Here is a 23,596-nt window from a genome sequence, read left to right on the forward strand (position 1 = left end):
GGAAGACAGGAAAAAGACTGGATTTGTCACACAAGAAGGACACTTTCAATGGACTTGTCTCCCGTTCGGTTTGAAGACTTCACCAGCAATATTTCAGCGGATATTAAGTAACATACTTCGAAAATATAAACTGACTGATTTTGCTGTGAATTACATCGATGATATCTTAATATTTTCTAAATCATTCGAAGAACACTGTTGGCGACACGACAAACTCGGCGGGGCCGTGGTCGCCGGGTGGCAGAGCAGTGGACTGTATCTTGAAGGGTGAAGGATGCCGGATGGAAGATTCCTGGAGAAGGAGGTGCAGGAGACGAGAAGGAAACACAGGAGTGAACTTGGTACTGCTTAGAGCGGAGTGTGGTGGAGCAGGGCTTACGCATGCATCTGCTTGGCTTGTCGGAAGTGAATGTGTATGCACCGAGAAAGTGCGTGTTTATATATGAAATTTGTACCGTTAGAGCCCGTGGGGTTCTATCGGTTGTTGTCGAACGAATGCAGTCCGTTTATTGAAATATAACATTTTACACATAATATGACATCAAATGGGATTCTTATAAGCTAATACAATGGTAAACAAACATTCTTATAAGATAAATAAACAATAAAATATGTAAAACAAAGCCATGTAAAAAAGAGACAACAATAGTTCGAGTGCAACTATGCGAGAAAGACAGCAATAACAATTGTGTGAAACACACTACATTCCCGTGCGAAAGGGACAGCAATATTATAAAAATGAGACACAAGATAAACATTTTCCAATAGGAATTACTAATATGAAATCTTAAATCTAAGTGTAAACAAAAGAGGGAATAAAACTAAGCTATTATTTACAGTCTCCCCCTCGTGCGCAAGCACCGAAACGTTTTATTCCTGGCTGCTTACGAGAATCAGACGAGAGGCTGGGCGACGAATTAGTCCGGCGGCTGTACGGACTTCTGCTACTCTAACCCGCCCGTCTGGACCTGGGAAAGTCTTTATTATTTCACCTCTAGGCCATATTCCACGGGGCATCGTTCTATCACATATTATAACGATGTCTCCGGGGTTGAGGTTGCTGTGCTGCGGGTTGCCGAGCCGAGGCATCAATTGGGGTTTGTACTCTGCTACCCATCGAGCCCAGAACGCTTCGGCCAACTTTTGCGCAGCTTTCCACGAGCGACTGTCTGCTGTGTAGTCTTTATACGAGCCGAAAGGTATCATCCCGCTTGACCTCCCAATTAGGAAGTGATTTGGGGTCAGTGATTCCTCGTTTAGATCAGGATTTACTGGTGTTAACGGTCTCGTATTTATGACATGTTCTGCTTCCAGCAACAGCGTATGCAACACTTCATCTGGGGGCGTCTTTTCTGTTAAGGTGACTCGTAATGCCGCCTTCACAGATCTCACTAATCTCTCCCAGGCGCCGCCCATGTTCGGGGCCCCAGGGGGTATTCTTTTCCAAATTATCTGTTTTCCGGAGGCGAAGACCTTCATCGCGTCGTCATTTTGTCGAAGAGCTTCCGTCACTTCTTTCTCGGCGCCCACGAAGTTGGTTCCGTTGTCGCTATATATGACCGTCGGAGTGCCACGGCGGGACATCATTCGGCGCAAGCTCATGATCATGGAGGATGCAGATAGGGAAGGCACCAGCTCCAGATGCACGGCCCGAGTGGTGAGGCACGTGTAAAGTGCGCCCCACCGCTTCTCGTGTCTTCGCCCGATCGTGACTTGCATTGGGCCAAAATAGTCAACCGCCAAGGCTGTGAACGGCGGCTGATTATGGGCCAGTCTTTCAGGAGGTAAGTCACCCAGGGGAATTTTAGAGGGAGTTCCCCTGTAGGTTCTACACCATTGACACTTGTTGCATATATAGCGAAGGATGCTGCGTAGTCCAATTATGTGGTAGCGCTGTCGGAGCTCGTTCATCACGGTTTGGTGATTGCCGTGGTTAAATACTGCGTGCGTGTGATGCACTAACAGTCGGGTAAATTCTTCCTTCGCATGTAGGACAGGCAGATTATATTCTTCCTTAACTCTGCTATCGAGGTATAATATCCCGCTGCGGTCGAGTTTCACAGCAAGTTTGTGAAAGGGGGACCTCTTCGGAGGTCGTTGCCCAGCCTCTATCGTCTTTATATCGTCCGCGAACGAGATGTTCTGACTCCTCTTGATAAGCAGTAATTCTGCTAGTCTGATGTGATCAGGAGAGATTTCCGTATTTACTTTTCTCTTGAGCAATTTGGCTTTAAATGCCTCAGCCGAGAGCAAGACGGTGGCAGCAGCGCGTACCAGGCGCTTATACTTCGAAAACCTTTCAACTTTAGGCAAGTAATCGTTATTTACATGGTCTACACAGACGTGAACCTGCTTAATTATTCTCTCCTCCCCTGAAGGGGGTAAGGGAGCCGCGGTCCGCTTTTCGCACGGCCATGTCGCGGGGTCGTCTAAAATAAAGCTAGGTCCTGTAAACCATCTGTGTGTCGAACTAAAATTCACCGGAATGCCCTTGGTAGCGTCGTCCGCGACGTTGTCGGCGCTCGGCACCCATCGCCAGTCGGCCGGGGTCGTTGTACTTTCGATCTCGGCTAGCCGGTGCGCGACAAACGACTTGAAAGTACGCGGATCGGACCTAATCCAAGCTAATACCGTTTTTGAATCCGACCAGTAATACGACTTTGTAATTTTGTAGTCAGATTCCCGTTTTACTGACTCTGCTAGGCGGGAACCAAGAACCGCGGCTTGCAACTCTAATCGCGGTATCGAAATTGGTTTCAACGGCGCTACTTTCGCCTTTCCCGTAACTAATCTAGCCGTCTTTGTGTTATTCATGCTAACGAAATAAACTGCGGCCGAATAAACTTTTTCGCTAGCATCGCAAAATATGTGTAACTCCCCCTCGCCAGAGGGCGGGGCAGGTACGTATCTTTCTATTTCGAAAGTCTTCAGCAAGTTTAAATTATTAATAAACGACATCCACGTAATGTGGTGTTCCTTAGTTATAGGATCGTCCCAACCTACGCCACTACGCCATATTTCCTGAATGAGGCACTTACCTACCATAGTTACCGGCGAAACTAATCCTAACGGGTCGAAAACCGACATGACGGCGCTAGTGACTTGCCTCTTGGTGGGTAAAATTTCCCCTGAAATTACACTAGATGGCGTGTTTCTGAGGTTCACGTTAAATCCTAGAGTGTCGCGAGCGTGGTTCCAAATGAGACCTAAAGTCCTCTCTGTATCGCTTTTTCCTAAAGTCGTCGCGCCGCTAATTCGCTTATCGGAAACGTCTTTTATTACTTCGGGCACATTCGACGCCCAACCGCGTAACTCGAACGAAGCGCCTAAGTTAATCCTATACATGGCATTAACCGCTTGCCTGGCTTCGTCCGCGTCGTCGAATGAGTCTAAGTAATCGTCCATATAAAAGTTCCGTTCCGCAGCTTTAGCTACCTTCGGGTACTCTGAACTAAAGTTTTGCGCGTTTTTATTTTTAACATGAATGGCCACGCACGGCGATGAGGCCGCCCCAAAAATAAGCGAGGTCATACGGTATTCTCGCGGGGGGATGTTTCTATCGTCGCCTCGCCACAGAAAACGAAGGCTGTCGCGATCCGAATCAATCACTTTTATTTGTAAGAACATCTCTTTGATGTCCGCTACTACTGCTATTTTTCCTTCGCGGAACCTAACTAAAACGCCGAAAAGCGACTGCAATAAGTCGGGCCCGGTTAGTAGCGCATCATTCAAGCATTTTCCCCCACATTTAGCCGCAGCGTCAAAAACCAGTCGCACCTTACCTTTTTGGGGATGAACCACTGAAAAATGAGGTAAGTACCAGGTGCGAGGTGATGTGGCTGGGGTGCTCACTAGTTCTGCGTAACCCGAACTTAGCAAGTTATTTACTTGTTTCGAATACTCTATTTTTAAGTTTAAGTTTTTATCTAATTTGTTCTCTAGATTGTACAGACGGCTTAGAGCTTGTTTCTTATTGTCCGGCATTACTTCATTGTCGGTTTTCCACAATAAGCCTGACTCATACCGATCGCAATCGTTCATTTTATTGCAAGTTCTATTTAAAACAGTTAACGCGCGCTCGTCCGGATCCGCTTTAGGTTTACGCGGCTCTATACCTAACGATTCTATGCTAAAATAATTCCTTATCAATTCTAACGCGGGATCCTCGGACTGCGACGTTCTTACGTGACTTATGAACTGAATATTATTTAAATTACGCGAGCTTGCGTCCTGCCCGTGCAGGACCCATCCTAATTTAGTTAACGACGCCACTGGCTGGCCCTTATTTCCGATACGTAATTGTCGAGACGTAATTAAGTGCCAGTTATCTTGGCCGATAAGTATCGTAGGCTTAGCCTGCTCGTAACACAGTTCGTCTTCTAATTCCGCTAGGTGGCTGCACTGTCTAACTAGGTCCTTGCTTACGGACTGCGGCGTAAGGTTCAAATTACTAATCGTGCTTGCGTTCATTTTTTCTAGATTTCGACTACACGCGCCGCGGATTGTTAGCGATATGTTGCACGATTCGGGGTCGTCAATTTGGTTACCGCCTACCCCTTCCAACTTAAGTAGCTGGCTGCGACCCCTGGGTGCTACACTGTCCGCTACCGTACGCTCAACTAGGGTCAATGTAGAGCCCTCGTCCAGCAAGGCGTATGTAGCGGTGGTGCCCACTGGGCCACTTATCTCAACCGGCACTACTTTGAGGTAGGTGTTTGACGCACGAACGTGATTTATTGAGCTAACATTGCCGCTTGCGGGCGGCGCTGCACTGCCGCTGCCGTGTAATAGCTTATTATGAGACGCTTCGCAACCGTTTATACCGCACGGAATATATTTACATCTGAAAGTTCGCCCGTGCGAGTTATTTAGACATCTAAAGCAAAGTTTACTATTTTTAGCTGCGTCCCATCTTTCCGATACGCTAAGTTTAATAAAATCTGCACAATTAATAGTCGTATGGGAGCCTGAACATACGGGACAATTATTTCTATTGGACGAGTTTGACGGCGCTTCCGTCGCGGAGCGTGGCGCCTCTGTCGCGGGGCGCGGCGTGCGATGCTTCGGCCTGAATGGTTCGGCCTTTTTAGCTGAGGGTTTGAACGCGGCTGCTACGGTATTACGCGGCTCGTACGTGACTTCGCAATCTGATCTATCACAGGAACTATCGCTATCATAACGCGTCGATCTATGAGTCCGTGTGCGAGTCGTGTTTACCGCGCGAGGTTTCATCTTGCCTCTCCTTTCCTCCCTAGCTGTTTCGTATGCGAACATCGCGCCGCACTGATCCGCCATAATGTTTAAAAATCTAGCCATTAATTCGAGCTCCGGTGCTCCGGGTCGTTCAGATTTGAACTCGTACCACTTATATTTTAAAATAATATTTAACTTGTCGACTATTCGACCCACTAACTCGGGAGAATACAAATATTGTGGCTGGTTAAGTGACTTTATGGCCGCTACCGTGTTTGATATTTTACTCGCGAAACTACTAACATTGCGCCCGTCTTCCGTCATACGGGGTAAACGTTTTATGTTTTCGATTTCGGAGAGAATAAGTAGTTCTGGCCTGCCGTATCGCCGTTCTAGCGTATCTATTATTTCGTACGGGTCCGATACTGTGTATAGCAAAGCTCTAACTGTTTCGCGGGCCGCGCCTCTTAATGATTTTCTTAACCTAGCTACATTTTGAATGTCCGAGAACATATCCGCGGTGTCATTAAAAACGGATTTAAACGCCATCCACTCCGTAATTGTTCCGTCGAAGTGGGGCAACTCATGAATGAATTTAGGCGTCGCTTCCGACCTACTCGAATTGACCGCTTGAACTATCGCGTTGGCTAGCAATGTCATGTCGCTAAGCGACGTGTTACCGGCGCGCGGTTCGATGTTTTCGGTCGGACGCGGGTCTCGTCCCGGGTTTTGAGCGCTTGTTGACGGCCTAACACATTGCTCCGAGATCCAGCCTTCAACTCGGGTTTTATTCGATCTGGGTGGCTGGTCCGCGTCGGTGGATTCTCCTAGCTCTATCCTAGCTATTTCCAGGCGACTCATGGCAGCTGCGGACGCCGCCCTAGCCCGTGCTAGTTCGGAGTTGTGATACTCTAATTCGGCCTGCAACGCGGATAATTTGCTGCTCGCTCTGTCCCCGGGAACGTTAACTATAGTGCCCGGCGCACTTCCTACATTTTCGACTACGTTGTCGATTTGTGCGGGTACTGAATTTAGTTTGGCCCTAGCGTCGGTACGCGTGCTGCTCTCCGTTGTGTCTTCAACGCCGGTGCCTCTGCTCCATGTGTTGGTCTCGTGGGTCGTGGTCTGCCCTGACGATGGCGTCTCTTCCCGCGAGGGCGTGGACTTGCCCGAGCGCAACACACGCGCGTTCTCCATTGCGCACGAGGGGCCCTAACCTTAAAACTAACACTTTTCACTTTCACTTCACTTAATGTCTTTACCTAAGTATACGTAACGCGACCTACCGAGCCTACTACTAACAGCCCGGTCAGCTTGCTACCGCGGTGACGCCGAACCGGGAATAGGAATGCAGGGAACAGGAAGGTAGGAACCTCCCGGTAGAGGGCGCGGGCGCTCACGGGTGCATCAGAGTGCGGGAGGAATGTCCGCACCCGTCGTTGCGTGCCAACTTGTGGCCCCAGAGCGTTACCGTACCGTGCCGGCGGGGTCTGACTGTTCACCTGGGTAGGTGTGTGGAGGCGTCAGGTCATCCACAATGCTTCCGTGCGCTCTGCAGGGGCCGTTTAACACCGCTAGGTGGCCACGCACGTAAATGAGGATTGCTTCCAAGTAATTGGTGGAGGTAAGCAAAGCCAACCACCAACACTCGCGCGTACTTGTTTCTTTCTTCTTTCTTCAGAAGGTAGACGCTGGCCTTGGCTGCAGGGGCTTCGTCTCTTCTCCTGTGTTTTCTCTCTTCAATCTTCTCTCTTCTCCGGGACTGGGCTGCCGTCTTCAGGGCGAGCTTCTCTCTTCTCCAGGGCTGGCTGCAATCTTCAGGGCGAGCTTCTTTCTTCACGAGCTGACGCAGTGATCCGGCTTCTGAAGGACCAGTTGTTGGCGACACGACAAACTCGGCGGGGCCGTGGTCGCCGGGTGGCAGAGCAGTGGACTGTATCTTGAAGGGTGAAGGATGCCGGATGGAAGATTCCTGGAGAAGGAGGTGCAGGAGACGAGAAGGAAACACAGGAGTGAACTTGGTACTGCTTGGAGCGGAGTGTGGTGGAGCAGGGCTTACGCATGCATCTGCTTGGCTTGTCGGAAGTGAATGTGTATGCACCGAGAAAGTGCGTGTTTATATATGAAATTTGTACCGTTAGAGCCCGTGGGGTTCTATCGGTTGTTGTCGAACGAATGCAGTCCGTTTATTGAAATATAACATTTTACACATAATATGACATCAAATGGGATTCTTATAAGCTAATACAATGGTAAACAAACATTCTTATAAGATAAATAAACAATAAAATATGTAAAACAAAGCCATGTAAAAAAGAGACAACAATAGTTCGAGTGCAACTATGCGAGAAAGACAGCAATAACAATTGTGTGAAACACACTACATTCCCGTGCGAAAGGGACAGCAATATTATAAAAATGAGACACAAGATAAACATTTTCCAATAGGAATTACTAATATGAAATCTTAAATCTAAGTGTAAACAAAAGAGGGAATAAAACTAAGCTATTATTTACAAACACATTACTCACTTGAAACAGTTGCTAGAAGCAATTCTAAGAGAAGGATTTCGATTAAAATTCACAAAATGTACATTTGCATCAGATTCAGTCAAGTACCTAGGACATATTATTCAAAACAATTCGATAAAGCCAGTGAAGGATAACTTAGCTTCAATAAGGAATTTCCCAGTGCCAAAAACTCAAAAAAATATAAGACAGTTTTTAGGAAAAATAAATTTCTACCACGACTACATTCCAAAAAGTGCAATAATATTAGACCCACTACATAATTTACTTAGAAAGAATCAAAAATTTATTTGGTCCGAAGATTGCCAAAAAGCATTTGAAAAAATTAAGAGCCTCTTATGTTCACAACCGATACTAGAAATATTTGATCAAGATCTACCAATTAACATTTATACTGATGGGTCGCTAGAAGGTGTCGGGGCAGTATTAAAACAGATACAAACTGATGGTAAAGAAAAACCGGTGGCATATTTTTCAAGAAAACTAAATGGAGCACAAAAGAAAAAGAAGGCTATTTATTTAGAGTGTTTGGCCATAAAAGAGGCACTGAGATATTGGCAGTACTGGTTAATTGGAAAATCATTTACTGTTTACACAGACCACAAGCCACTAGAGAATATGAACTTAAAAGCAAGAACAGATGAAGAGTTAGGTGATCTGACTTATTACCTTTCTCAGTACGACTTTAACATTAAATATTCCCCGGGAAAAGAAAATGTAGAAGCTGACTGCTTAAGCCGAAATCCTGTATTGGAACCAGAAGAAAATATAGAAGAACAATTAAAAATAGTGAACTTAATTAATTTAGAAGAAATAATAATAGATCAGAATAACAATGAAGACATACAGAGAAACAAAAATAAAACAATTAGAAAACATAATGTATACTACAAAAAAATAAGAAACAGAGAGAAAATAATTATAACAGAAGAATTTAGTATTAGACTTATAAAAAAAATACACGAGGACCTGTGTCACATTGGAGTTGGGCAAATGTTAAGAACTATTAGTTCACTGTATATAACAAAGAACTTAACAAGAAATATAAAAAATATTTGTAGAAGTTGTGAAATTTGCATCAAGAACAAAACTAGAGGACAGGATAGCTACGGAATGATGTCACATTTAGGCCCGGCGACAAGACCCTTTGAAGTGGTGTCCATTGACACAATTGGCGGTTTTGGTGGTTCAAGATCAACGAAGAAATACCTACATCTTTTAGTTGATCACTTCACTAGGTATGCATTTATTATAACATCGAAGACACAGAGTGCACACGATTTTATAAAACTAATTAATAAAGTGACCGAAACAGAAGAGATAGGAATACTTCTTACTGACCAGTATCCTGGAATAAATTCTAGAGAATTTAAAAGGTTTCTTAGTGACAAGAAAATAACAATGATATTTACAGCAGTGAACGCACCTTTCTCCAATGGCCTAAACGAACGGCTTACACTAGTGAACAAGATAAGGTGCAGAATAAATGATCGTGGAGGTAAAAAAGCATGGACTACAATAGCACATGAATGTGTAGAAAAATACAATCAAACTACTCACTCGGTAACTGGCTATGCACCATGCTATTTGTTATATGGGACAGACGTTACAATCTTACCAAATGAGCTACGCCAAGAATGTATTTACAGTGACTGGATGAGAGATAGAGAAAGAGCACTTAATAATACTTTGAAATCACATAATTATAACAAAATGCGCTATGATAGAAAAAGAAAAAATAGAGAATTTAAAGTTGGAGATATGGTATACGTAGAGAACGGAAATAAATTGAATAGAAGAAAACTGGACGAATTGAGAATTGGGCCATACAAAATAGTTGAAAAAAAATCTAATTCAATTTATGAAGTAGATACAGGACACAAAAAGACTGAGTCAAACCTATTTCATATAACTAAACTAGTTCCAGTAGAAATAGGAGAGAAAATTCATGTTTGAATTTTTTTCTCCTGGAGGGGAGATGTAAAGAAAATACCTACATTTTCTTCAATGTTTGTTTTTTTTTATTCATCGCTTCTCATCACAATTCATGGCAAATGTCAAAGGTTTTAGTCAGCTTAATGAAGAAGAAGAGGAAGATGGACTTTGGCCGAAAAGAATGACTGGCATTATGATTTTAGATATAAGTTCAGTAAAAAACCGAAAATAATTATTGTTGGGAAATTGGTAATACATTTTTTTAATGGTAATAAATTGGTAAACATTGAATGTCGTTTCTCTTTCAGGTAAGATTTTTTCAATAATGTGTATTTTGTGTAATATAAAGTGTTTGTCAAGAATTTAACAAAATAAAAAACTCTCTTTCAGAAGCAACACATTCATTTTATTATAACCCAAAAAAATATAATCTTATATTTATATTGGATCATTTCTAGATAGATTCATAGATCATGATCATTTGATCATATCTGCGTATTACATTATCATATTTCATTGATCCTATTTTACGTCATATGTGGTTTCAATAGCCAATGGAGAGCGCTAACGCTGACAGGTATTGACACGTCAGGGTTACTAGATCTCAGAGAATTCGATTTGTCAAAAGACATCGTCATTTTTAATATGGCTTGTTTTTTATTATTTCAGCAAGATTATCCAAGTATATAATTAGAAAAATAATTACATTACATTATTTGAAACGTATTAACGAACAAGAAATTAAAAACTCTTTTTTATATTAAATGACTGGCAACACCTATTTCTATGACCGTATTGGATCCAATCTCTCAGCAAATGTCAAAAATCTATGATCAAGGAAGAAATGAATCATAAGTCTATGTCGCAGCCGACTGGTTTAAATAGCCATTCAATCACACGGCTTTACGTCGTTTAGTCGACTTGTTGACTACAACGTTCAACACTACAGCTAGACGACGCTTAGCCAACTGGTATAATGGCAAATTAACTAGGGTGACCATTAGTTTAATATGTAATTTGGGAGCAGAGGAAAACTTTTTGTATTTTATTGAAAGATTATTCTCGGATTAAGTTTAAGAGGTGACCAAAAGTTTAATGCAATAAGTAAAAATAAAAAATTATGAGGCGTGTTTTATTACGGTCGCCGGCTGCTGCCGCAGCACAGTCACAGTTCAAAAGCTAGCCGTGTCATTGAATGACGTTGTTCAGTCAAAGTTGTTTGATTGAACGGCTATTTAAACCAGTCGGCTGCGACATATATCTTATATCTTTAAACGAGCAATTCTTGCATATATCTCGGAATCTCGGAATCGGCTCCAACGATTTTCATGAAATTTAGTATATAGGGGGTATTGGGGGTGATAAATCGATCTAGCTAGGAATCATTTTTAGAAAATGTCATTTTCATCGAATACCGAGCAAAGCTCGGTCAAATAGCTAGTATTACATTATCCAATATCATTGACTCAATGTAGGGTTGTTGAGGAAGTGATTATGAGGAAGAGGAGGAGGAAGAGGAATTGTCACGCGCAAATTTTGAGGATGCGGATGAGGAAGAGGATATTTTATGAGGAAGAGGATGCGGATGAGGAAGCGGAAGAGGAAGCGGATGAGGAAGAGGAAGATAGAAAATTATAAATACTAGCGTACCCAACCCAAACTTTTGTCCTGTCTGTACTTTGTACATAACGTACTAGGTACATACATTACACAAAAAATAATTAAAAGGGCATTTTCCAGTGAACCAAACTATGAATCTAAATTCTAAACCATTCTCAAAACACACACAATAAAGAATCATCAAAATCAGTCTAGCAATAAGGGCCGCGCTACATCGGAATGACAGCGGCGAGGCGAGCCGAGGGTTGCAAAATTACGTAATTTTACCGAAAACGCTGGTAAAATACGCGTATTTTACGGTAATTTATATATATTACGGTAAAATTACCGGCTACGTATGTATGCGAAAAGTATAGCGGGGGGTGAGAAGAGCGTGTAGTTGCAAGTTGCAACTTGCAACATACTTACGTTCGGCGGGGCTAAAATTTGAAGAATCATGATATGAATCATAATATGATTCATTTTTCTAAAATCGCAAAATGCAACTCTGCTTGCAATTGTTTTGACTGACTGCACTATACGTGCATTTAGTAAATTATGCCACGAAATCAAGCAAAAGTGTGGGATTATATCCAAGTGCTAAGTGAACATGACAAAAGGAAACATGTGATGTGTATATTTTGTAATACGGAGTACAAAAATGCTAATGCTACTCGGATGACAGAACATTTGAGAAGTGTAAAAAGTGTCCTAATGATGTTAAATTATTATTTATTAGTTATTTTTGCATAATAGTCATACGTTCAATGCCTTGGTAGTTATCCAGTTCATGAGAAATGAATTTACAGAACATAAGATTATTAAGTCTTATGTTTTCACCAACTTCAGTAATATTTGTCTGGACATATACATTTTGACTATTTCTTTTTTAAAGAAGACTGCAATTATTACTAACTAAAAAGGCAAAATACGATTTAACTCTTGTTAAATTGAATTTTACCCAATTTTACCGTAATTTACGTAATTTATTTATATTTTACGTAAAATATGGTAAAAAAAACGAATTTTACGAAAGTAATATTACCGCTTTACATCCCTCGGAGCGCTTTCAGTGTCATATAATATATGACTAGCTGTTGCCCGCGACTTCATCCGCGTTAACATAGTATAATAACAAAGATGGATAGTTTTCTCCTTTTTGTTTTTGAGGTTCCTTATACAAAGGGTAAAAACGGACCCTATTTAAGCAAACGTTAAACGCAAACGTCAATAAACTTTCATGTTTCTAACTCAAGAAATGACGGACTTTCATTGCAACTTCCCACCCCTATTTCACCCCCTTGGGGGTAGAATTTTCAAAAACGCTTAAACACGTATCCAATCATTTTTTATCAGTAACCCAAACATAAAATTTCATGTTTCTAACTCAAGAAATAACGGAGTTTCATTCAAAATTTCAACCCCAATTTCACCCCGTTGGGGGTAAAATTTCCAAAAACGCTTAAATACGTATCCATTCATTTTTAATCAGTAACCCAAAAATAAAGTTTCATGTTTCTAACTCAAGAAATGACGGACTTTCATTAAAACATTCAACCCTTATTTCACCCCCTTCGGGGTAAAATTTTCAAAATTCCTTCCTTAGTGGGTGTCTACTTAATAAAACAACCCTACTCACCAAATTTCGTGGCTGTAACTTTTACAGTTTTTGCTCAGCGATGATGAATCAGTCAGTCAGTCAGTCAGAACATGTAATTTTATAAGTATAAGATTTTAAACTTTATCTTCATTATTGTAAATTGTAATACATAGTACCGCTTGAGAAGTCTACGGCCGCCCGTGGCCTATGTATTACAAAAATGAAGATAAAGTTTAAAATCTTATGACACTGAAAGTGCTCGCGTCGCGCGTCGCCGCTGCCATTCTGGTGTGTCGCGGCCCTTAGGCTGTTTAGACACACGCCGCAGCGGCGCCGCTGCAATACTCATCTTTGCCCTCAGGGTGCGGTGCGGCACCGCTCCGGCGCCGCGCCGCCGCGCCAGAGCGTGATTGGATACGCGACGAGCATGCGCAGTGTAATTCCTCATAAATTCCTCTTAAATTTTGAGGAAGCGATAGCGGAAGAGGAATTTTTATTTTTATTTATGAGGAATGCGGTAACGGTTGAGGAACCCAAAATATTGCGGAACTTCCTCATTATGAGGAAGCGGAAGAGGAATCCTCAGCAACCCTAACTCAATGATCTCGGATCCAATATATATGATAATCTCATATCCCCCTTATCGAAAACGAGTGCTGGAAGTACTTCAGTTGTGCTAGTGCTGAGGATTTAGAGCCTTATAATGGAAATGTCTTACTATATTGGAAGGACAGAAGAACTTCTTTTCTGTACTTATCAACACTTGCTCGTGCGATATTGTTCATCCCAGCTACGGCCTACGAGTACCCCCAGCGAAAGGGTATTATTGTCTGTTGCAGAACAAGTAGTTACAGAAAAGCGGTCACGATTAAACCCAATAAGGATTAATCGCATTATTTTTATACATGACAACCGTGCATGACAATTACCATCACTGTAAAGACAGAGAAGCTTAAACTGATTTTATTTATTCCTATAGAAAAGTTCCTACATAATATTTTAAATCTATACTATATATAAAACTCAAAGGTGACTGACTGATTGACATAGTGATCTATCAACGCACAGCCCAAACCACTGGACGGATCGGGCTGAAATTTGGCATGCAGGTAGATGTTATAACGTAGACATCCGCTAAGAAAGGATTTTGATAAATTCCAACCCCAAGGGGTTCAAATAGAGGATGAAAATTTGTACATAATAATACTTCTTAACGCGGGCGAGACCGCGGGCAAAAGCTCGTTATATATAAAACTCAAAGGTGACTGACTGACATGGTGATCTATCAACGCACAGCCCAAACCACTGGACGGATCGGGCTGAAATTTGGCATGCAGGTAGATGTTATGACGTAGGCATCCGCTAAGAAAGGATTTTGATAAATTCCACCTCCAAGGTGTTAAAATAGGGGATGAAAGTTTGTATATAATAATACTTCTTAACGCGAGCGAAGCCGCGGGCAAAAGCTCGCTATTGATAAGACGTATTAAGATTTTATGATAACGTTAGTTTTGTTTGTTTTATTTTGTTTTCGTATATTTGTTTTTAAAGTGTTATAAAAGCAATTAAAGTTTCTGATCGACAAACTGTACTTTTTAATTGTTTCCTTTACAAGAAACACTAAGTATCTTCCTAAAAATTGTTTCTCTTTCGAATTTTGTATTTTATTATGTGCAAATAAAGAGTTTATTATTATTATTATGTTAACAGCAAGCTCTTGCTGGTTCATTGGAGACTCCTATGAAGGCACAACTCGAAGAACCTGCTTGAAGAAAGAGTAAGGTAATCAATATCTTCCATGAGTGCGAGGGAAATAGCAAAACGCCAGGCAGTAACTGACAAAAATTTATGATCGTATAAGGCAATGTCGAGGATAGCTTCTCTCCAATTGACATATCGTGTGTTTCTTACTCATATAATATATGTTTTGTTGCAAAGCAAAACAGTTTCATTATGTATCATCGAAGAAATTCATCCATAGGCAGTTCTTCTTCTTCTTTTAAAAATGGCCGCCTCGGTGAGTTGCCAATGTCAGAGTGGCTTAAAGGACTTTGCTCTATGTAGCGAAGGTCTGGTGAAGTAGTTGACGGGCCTGCGTCATTTGGTCGAATTATGTCAACTTAATGTAAGTCGTCATCTGTCGAGAGTCGGCTGAGTTTGACAAAACGCGACCAAAATAAGTAGGAGTTAGGACCGCCATCTCCTATGAATCAACTTCTCTGATAGTACAACATAAAATTTAAATGTTTCATTGAATAACCAAATTGCTGCGCAAAATTCAATCGATTTTGCAACAAAATGCACTTACATTGAAAAAAGAATAGAATCTTTTGTTCTCTGTAGCAAACAGAGTTTAATTAAAATATTTTTTTTCTTCCTTAAAAACGCAACAACGCAGCGAAAGTCGTACATTATCTCCGCTGCGACAACACGAGGAAAACAAAACGAAGAAAACCCGGCTGCGGTGAGGCACAACACTAGAACCGAGCAATATGGCTTCTTAAGGTACGCGCCCACTTTATCGGGCGATAGAAGATCGATATATATATATATATATATATATACTAGATGTCCCGCGCGGCTTCGCCCGCGTAAATTAGAAATTTTACAGAATCCGTTGGTACATTTTCCCATAAAAAATATTTCCCCCGTTTTTCCCACATTTTCCTGAGTTTCTTCTGTCGTATTAGTCTTAGAGTAATAATATAATATAACCTTCTCGATAAATGATGAGTCTTACTCGATAAATGATCTATCTAACACTGAGATAAGTTTTTAAATCGGACCTGTAGTTTCTGAGATTGACGCGTTCAAGCAAACATACTCTTCAGGTTTATAATATTAGGTAGATATAGATTTTTTTTAATTATCGCTTGACAAACTCGAGTCTCGATCTAAAAGACTATGAAATGGTATAATATGGTAGTGATGATGATGATGATGATGATGAAGAATGGAATTTGCATAGTAGCATATGCTTTCTGTTCTTAAAACAACGCCGAAACTCCCAAACTTGTATCTATAAAGAATCAGGAATTCTCTCAGCACCTTCCGAACCACGGTATACCAGGTATATCTCGGTGCAAAATCTTACTTGTTGGTAGCATATGCTTAGAATACTTCTCACGAAACCGAAGTCACCATATGTTTCCCTATAAGTTTTGAGGAGTTCCCTCGATTACTTATGGATCCTTCATCAGATCACCACTTTTCTGAATATAATACCAAATTGGGATGATACCCTAGATATACCAAAAGAAAAATTTTGAAAATCGGTTAACAAACGGCGGAGTAATCGTTGAATATAAGAAAACGAACATAACACCTCCCCCATTTTGAAAGTCGGTTAAAATTGTAGCCTATGTGTTATTTATTTAATAAGTTAGCTAAAATAAAAAAATAATCGGACAGAGTAACAACTGAAGTTAGCTAAAATTGTGTTTATTTATGTACTATGTATTTTGAGACTATGCAATTTTGTCGCGTTCGCGATTCACTTTCACTTTTGTTGAGTTTCAGAACGCAATATTAGGTCCTCCAACGCGCACGCGAATTTGAACTTTATGCAGCGGTAATAAATTACAAATTGACTCTCCATTTTATTTAGAAAACGTTTGTATGGGAAATAGAAAAATGCTGTTTTGAGGATTTTCCCGGCAATTATTCGAATTTTTCTCACCTTTTAAACCTTCCCTAGACCTACACGAATAATTCAAGACCAAGATAAGATAAATCCGTTCAGCCGTTCTCGAGTTTTAGCGAGACTAACGAACAGCAATTGATTTTTATATATATAGATATATATATATATATATATATATATATATATATATATATATATATATATATATATATATATATATATCGATCTTCTATTAAAATTTAATGTTTTCACTCCTTTACTCCGCACTTTAAGGTAGTATTGGCCATGGCCTATAGGCAGCAGCGTCCTATGGCGTCCTAGGGCAGGCGGTAGCGTTCTACGATGGCAGCAGAGTTCGTACATAGGGGCGGCAAAATCAAAATGGCCTATACTCATAAAAAATATAAATCCGTCCCTGCCTATACAGCTTTAAAAGCAACATTGTACGCACCCCTTGTCCTTGGCGTGCACGTCGGCGCCGCGTGCGAGCAGCAGGCGGGCGGCGCGCGCGCGGTTGTAGCCGGCGGCGAGGTGCAGCGCGGTGGAGCGGCGGCCGTCGGCGGCGTGCACGTTCACGTTGAGCGGCGTCAGCAGCGCCGCCAGCCGCGCCTCCGCCCCGCCCCGCGCCGCCTCCAGCACCTCCGCCGCCATGTACTCGCCTAAACACACAATGTGACATTATGACATACTTGCCCGAAATTAAATTTTAAATGTTACTTACTCATGGCGATGAACGAAATCTTACGAGCTGTGCGCAGCACAAACATACTTTTGTGAAATTAGATTGATTATTGTGTAGTATCATATTTTAATTTTGTACCAAAGGGTAACAGAACTAAACTCTTGTGTCTAACTTCCCATACAGCCATAGTTGACACATGAACATGACACATGACCTTCATGCGTAAATATGCCGCTGACTTTTACAGCTGTGGTATAGGCCTTAAAAATGGTTTAGGCAATGACTAGAAGTAAATTATTCCAAAAAGTATGTAATTGAATGCACATACCTGTTAGGACTGGTCGAGTTGAAGAGTCGGCTAAGTCGAGAGGAGTCTTTCCTTCTGTGTTCCTAATGTTCGGGTCAGCTCCATGCTGGAGTAATGCTGTAAATGACCAACCCATATAATTAATAAAATCCCTTTGTCCTCTTATTTCATAAAAATAATAAAAGAGTTGATCAACTAAAACCTTAGTCACAACTTCTATCCAGTCAAGCGCAGTAATTATACATATGTAACCGTTGAAGACATGAGTGGATGAACATGATAAACAGTAAAAAAAATTTCGGTTTTTTTTTGCATAAATGGAGGCTTTAGGGCCAGAAAAATGATTTGAAATTAAAAACTGTTGAAATTAGATACATTAGCCAGGTGATGAAGGAGATAAGTTAAAAGGTTTGTTCAAATTTTATAGGAAAAATTAGTAAATGTATGGTTGTTACAAAATGTAAGTTATTGTGTTCATCCACTTACGTCTTCAATTACAAAATAAATGCTAAAACATTAAGCTTCTAGATACCAGTACTTACCAATGCACACATCAACCTTTCCCTTCCCAGCGGCCTCGTGTAACGGAGTGTATCCCCAGTTGTCGCGAGCGGCGGGTGGCGCGCCCGCCGCTAGCAGCGCCCTCACGACGTCCGCATGGCCAAACGAGCATGCATTGTGTAGTGGCTGCAAGCCGCCCTCGTCTCGCGCTTGTAACGCCGCACCACCAGCTATGAGTATCTCCACTACTTCCCTGCGACCATATCCTGGAACATATAATCAAGGTTAAAAATTATGGGAAATCCAAAACCCCACCCGCCGTAACTAAGCATATTGATGACACCTAAACCAATTTCATAGTATAACATCTATGGACGCTTCACACCACGTTAGTCTGGCCCCATGCTAAGTACTTGAAGGACTTGTGTTACGGGTACCAGACAAATGAAATATATTTAATACTTTTATACTATACATATATAATTAAGATTTTTTATTATATGATACACATATTTAATACACATCTATGACCCAGGAACTTTGAAAACTTTGGTTGCTTATGTATTTTTATTGTAGTATTTGGATACTAAGCTAAGCTTCTATTTTGGCCCCAGCAATCTTAAGGGGGCGACTAACCCTAAAGTGTCGATTTTATAATTGATTTTTATACTTGAAAATAAGCCCCGAATTGTTTCATTTTCTAAAATAAGATACTACATTATATTTCCGAGAATTCGATCTGAGCAAAAACACGATATCTTAAAATTTTCTCGATAGATAAAAATCACAAAGATGCATCTAATTTTTACGAATTTTTTATTTATTGCCATAACAGCTGTGCATTGAACTAAGTTAATATTTTAACACATTGTATAAAATTCTATCATTGAGAGATCGACCTTGCGGATTTTTAAAATGTTGTATATTTATCGAGTTATTGAGAAAAAACTAATATTGCGATGTATCCGCGTCATTCTTTTTCACCTGGCATATGAAAGACAGGCGCGAGTGTGAAGAGAGAAGGACGATGTTTGATTTTTGGGGTTAGTTAAAAATGATATGAGGTGAAACATTGTGCTCCAGCCTGCAATAAAGGGTGAGGCATAAAGTTTGGAAATACTAAAGAACAATTTTTATGATCTTTACGAAGAGTTTAGACACTAACACACAAACAGTATATTTTAATACATATGATGAAAGATATGCTGGAACAGAACACTTCTTAAAATGTGATTAATTTAGAAATAAACTTATTATTTCCTAGAATAAATATTATAGTTTGAACTTTGAATCCATTTTATTTGAATGTTTTTCTGACTGCCAGAAAAAGAAAGAGGTTATAAAATAAACAAATTAAAAACATGTGATTAGATGGCTAAAGCAATGATTACAGTATATTATACATCTAAACAAAGACACAATAAATTGTTAATATTACAAAATATGTATCATGCACAAGAACTATTTCATTTCAATTACCATAACAATAATTAAACAATAGGGAACTGAACCTCAAAAATAAAGCTGATAGATCACGACAATTGCTGCAACCAAGAACCGTGACAAATTATGCAATTTTCAAAACATTGCCTTTCACTTTTGCATTGTTTTTTACACAAAATCGTTCAATACTACTGATAATTTCTGTATGAAATTATGAATCATACCTGCAGCAAAGTGTAGAGGTGTGGATTTGCGACCAGCTGTATCCCTAGCGTTCACTGTTTGTGGTGAAATCAGCTTTTTTACGCGAGCTGCATCTCCAATTTTGCAAGCTTCGAAGAGCTCGCGTAGGGGGTCCGTGGGAGCAGGAAGCGAGTCTAAAGCCGACCCGAGCAAGGAACGGCGGCTCGACATAGTTGGTTGTTACATTTGATATCAGTTAAACCTTTACACAGTCATGTTTTTAAGCAAAATCTAAATAAAAACACGTACGATACTACAATAGGAACGAGTACAGCTGCTTCGAGGTTTTTTTGACAACTAATTTGTTGCCATTAAATTTTTATTATTTGAAATAAAATAAAATAAAAAAACTTTATTTGTCTATTGACTTTTTTTGCAACTGGCACGGTTATGCCGCGGCCGCACATGCGTCTATTGTACGAAGCTTCATGCAATATGAGACGATACGGGATACCATTGGACGATAGGTACACGCAGATCGTCCGGAATGGTATCATTTTAAGGTGACGCCGCGTTAACACTCTAGTTCTGACTCAAAAATAAGTGGTAGGTTGAACGAAGAGAGTTTATCGTTTTTGGAATATGACCAAACCGAAAAATGTATCTGGAACCCCAAAGAGTCGACACAAATTCGGTGTCCGCCATGTTGTACGCATGGATGTACGTAATACACTGACACTAATGTCCGACCGAAGGTCTATTTTTGGCCGAAGCCGAAGCCGAAACCGATTAATCGGCAATCGCCACAACCTTCGGCCGGAGCCGAAGGTTTAGAATCTTAATCTCGACTTTCAGTAATTAATTTTGTTCAAAATTGACTATTATGAATATTAAAATTATTTCAAAACTTCAATATTGAAGGTTTACCTTCTACCGTAAGGTTTAACGTCTACCTTTATATTTATTAACTGTTTCATATAGAAGTTGATTTAGAGATACCTAGTAATAAAAGCTTGTGATTTTGTGATTTATTTATTAATTATTTGTAGTCTGGTTAAGGAATAACTCAAAGGAGGGTAGTGAGTGCGTGAGCGAGAACCTAAGCGATTTCTACTGTAACTTATTCAGGGTGCTTAGGGACAAAACATATTAAAAGTCCTGACGTCTAGGAGGTGAGCCGGAGGGAAGGGAGGGTGACAAAAGTCTCAATTTTTAGTTTTTGGCTAATACCTTAAAAACGATGCGTTGTGGCAATAAAGTTCTATAACGAAACAAAAGCTTATTGAAATCTCTACAACTATGATTCTTTATATTTTTTCCGAATTCTTTTCCGTTTTTTTAACTATACGCTCTGGAAGTTTCAGAATTGCTCTCAGGCATCTACATTAACCGCTGCTACAATCCCTGGTGCAGTGACAAAATATATTATAATAATACTCCCCACACCGGTTTCGGTGACGGTGGCCGGTTTCATTGAAACCAGGCCAGGTACGCAGGAGTAATTTTATAGTGCCCAAGTGTGTGCGCAGTACACAAGAGCACTCTCTATTCCTTTACTCTCATAACCCAGTGGGACGGAAGACCGACACGACTGGCGAGAGATCAGGCGCAGGACCGATTTTTTACATGCCCATCCGACGCATGGATCATCTTACTTGTCAGACAATCAGGTGATCAGCCTGCATTGTCCTAACCAAACTTGGAAATAACATGTTTCCAACGCGGGATTCGAACCCACGACCTCCGGAGTCGAGAGCGACGCTCTAACCACTAGACCACGGAAGCGTTAGACAAAATATATTATTGTTTTAGTGAAGCCTCAGGCGCTGGTAAGTCGCCTATTGTCCTTGGCGTCAAGAAATTACCTACATTTTTCCACCCCCACTCTTGAGGGGTCAGCCCATTCCCGAATGTTTTTATACATTTAACTAAGCAGGCTAACAATTAGTGTATTGTTCCAACTGGTGGAAGCTGGTTACCGTAATGCCTTGCGTCGTCTGCAACACCAGGGGTGCTACTGGTGCGTTGCCGTGTCAAGGGGTGTAATGAGGGGATGGGGGGATGTGCTTACAGCCCTCTCACTTACTGAACAAAGCATAGAAGCGGTAAAGCTACTATTCAATCAGAATTAGAAAGGAATATTTAAAAATAAAACACTTTTTATTTTCACTTTTTCTTAGCGTGTAGTTCGAAAACGGATGAGAATTCAGAAAAAGTGTGTAGAATTAAAATTATAGAAAATTTAATAAGTTTTTTTTTCATTGTAGAATATTTTTGCTATAAAGCATCGTATTTTAGTTATTAGCCAAAAACCAAAAATTTAGACTTGTCACCCTCCCCTCACTCCTGCTCACCTCCTAGACTTAAGGACTTTTAGTATGTTTTGTTCCTAAGTACCCTGAATTAGTTCCAGCAGAAAACGTTCCCGCTCACGCATTCTACAACTACTTTATTGACTGTACTATTGTAAAAAATAATAATTTCTTTATTATTTCACAAATAACAATAATTAGACCAATCAATCAGTCTTTGTTTAACTCGACTAGCCCGAAACTGAACTAAAGAATAAAATAAACAAACACTAACTTCTTAATAAAAAATAAATGATTTATTAAGAAGTTAGTGTTTGTTTATTGTATTTGACAGTGACTCCCAGTGGCCTCCGCATACACGACCGGTCTTTGTTTTTTTTTTATATTTTTTTTTATTAAATAAGGGGGCAAACGAGCAAACGGGTCACCTGATGGTAAGCAACTGCCGTCGCCCATGGACACTCGCAACATCAGAAGAGCTGCAGGTGCGTTGCCGGCTTTTTAAGAGGGAATACGCTCTTTTCTTGAAGGTTTGTAGGTCGTATAAGTCCGGAAATACTGCTGCTGACAGTTCGTTCCAGAGTTTTACAGTGCGCGGCAGAAAGTTACGCGAAAAACGCACTGTGGAAGAGGTTCAATTTCAACGGTTGCTCGAACCTTCGGCAAAGCTTCGGCTTCGGCCGGGTTTAGGGCCGAAGCCGAAGATTTCGCCAAAGGTGTTTTTTTTGGCCGAAGGCTTCGACTGCCGAAGCCGAAGCCGAAGCTTCGGTCGGACACTAACTGACACATTCACAAGCGTGTAAACGATTTCCAAATGCCAAGCGAGATTTGTGGACGTTTGTGCCTTGTGGACGCTTGCCAAGCCTCGGCAAGCGTAGAAACGTAGCATTACTTCGTAAATACAACAATACCGCAAAAAAATCCGTACAACAATGGGCTTGTATTTTCAAAACTATTCATTCTCGCTCAAGTCGCAAGTTTTTAGAGTTCCGTACCCAAAGGGTGAAAACGGGACCCTATTACTGAACTACGATGTCTGTCTGTCTGTACCCGTCTGTCTGTCTGTCCGTCTGTCTGTTGTAAAAGCTAGAGAGTTGACCAGACAGACAGACAGAGACCTTCTCTAGCCGGGGGTCGCGGGTTCGAATCCCGCTGAGGGAACAAAAAGTTTTCAAAGTTCCTAGGTCATGGATGTGTATTAAATATGTGTAATTTATGTGTACTTTAATAATTAATAATAAAATTAAAATAAAATAAAAAACACAAATTTTGGCCTCTTTTGTCTCTATAATGGTACAGAACTTATTAAGCCGATTAGGCATTTGTTTATTTTAATAAAATATTTAGGGCCTGTTTCACAACTTTGTGACAAAGTGCCGAATAGGCTATTCACAGCTTTTTTGACAGATTCTCCATACTTCAACTGTCAAGTTAAGTGGTGGATAGCCTATTCGTCAATTATCAGGAAGCGGTGAAACAGGCCCTTATATTATTAATGTTGCCACTATTAAGGAAGAAGATGACAATTTCTTATCTGTATTTCTGTTATTTCTAGTCTATTGCTGGAAGTTGACGATATCAAAATGGCTTCTTTTACGGAGTTGTGAATTTATCTGCCGCACACGGAGAAATTTGTAAAAAATAATTATCGGGTTATATAAAGATTCTT

At 40.6% G+C, this 23,596-nt stretch overlaps 1 protein-coding gene across 2 annotated transcripts in view; it reads right to left on the reverse strand.

The window, feature by feature from the left end:
* The window catches only part of LOC121740466 (poly [ADP-ribose] polymerase tankyrase), a 116,180-nt gene extending 96,222 nt beyond the window's left edge, over positions 1-19,958 (reverse strand). For both annotated transcript variants that reach the window (XM_042133162.1, XM_042133161.1), the window contains exons 1-4: positions 19,657-19,958; positions 18,031-18,255; positions 17,510-17,605; positions 16,951-17,158 (exon numbers count right to left, since the gene is read on the reverse strand). In XM_042133162.1, the coding sequence (XP_041989096.1) occupies positions 16,951-17,158; positions 17,510-17,605; positions 18,031-18,255; positions 19,657-19,846 (719 nt within the window). In that variant the 5' untranslated portion in view covers positions 19,847-19,958. The remainder of the gene's footprint in view (positions 1-16,950; positions 17,159-17,509; positions 17,606-18,030; positions 18,256-19,656) is intronic.
* Positions 19,959-23,596: the final 3,638 nt, after the last annotated feature.

Source organism: Aricia agestis, chromosome 3 (assembly GCF_905147365.1).
Source record: "Aricia agestis chromosome 3, ilAriAges1.1, whole genome shotgun sequence".
Classification (NCBI taxonomy): Eukaryota; Metazoa; Arthropoda; class Insecta; order Lepidoptera; family Lycaenidae; genus Aricia; species Aricia agestis.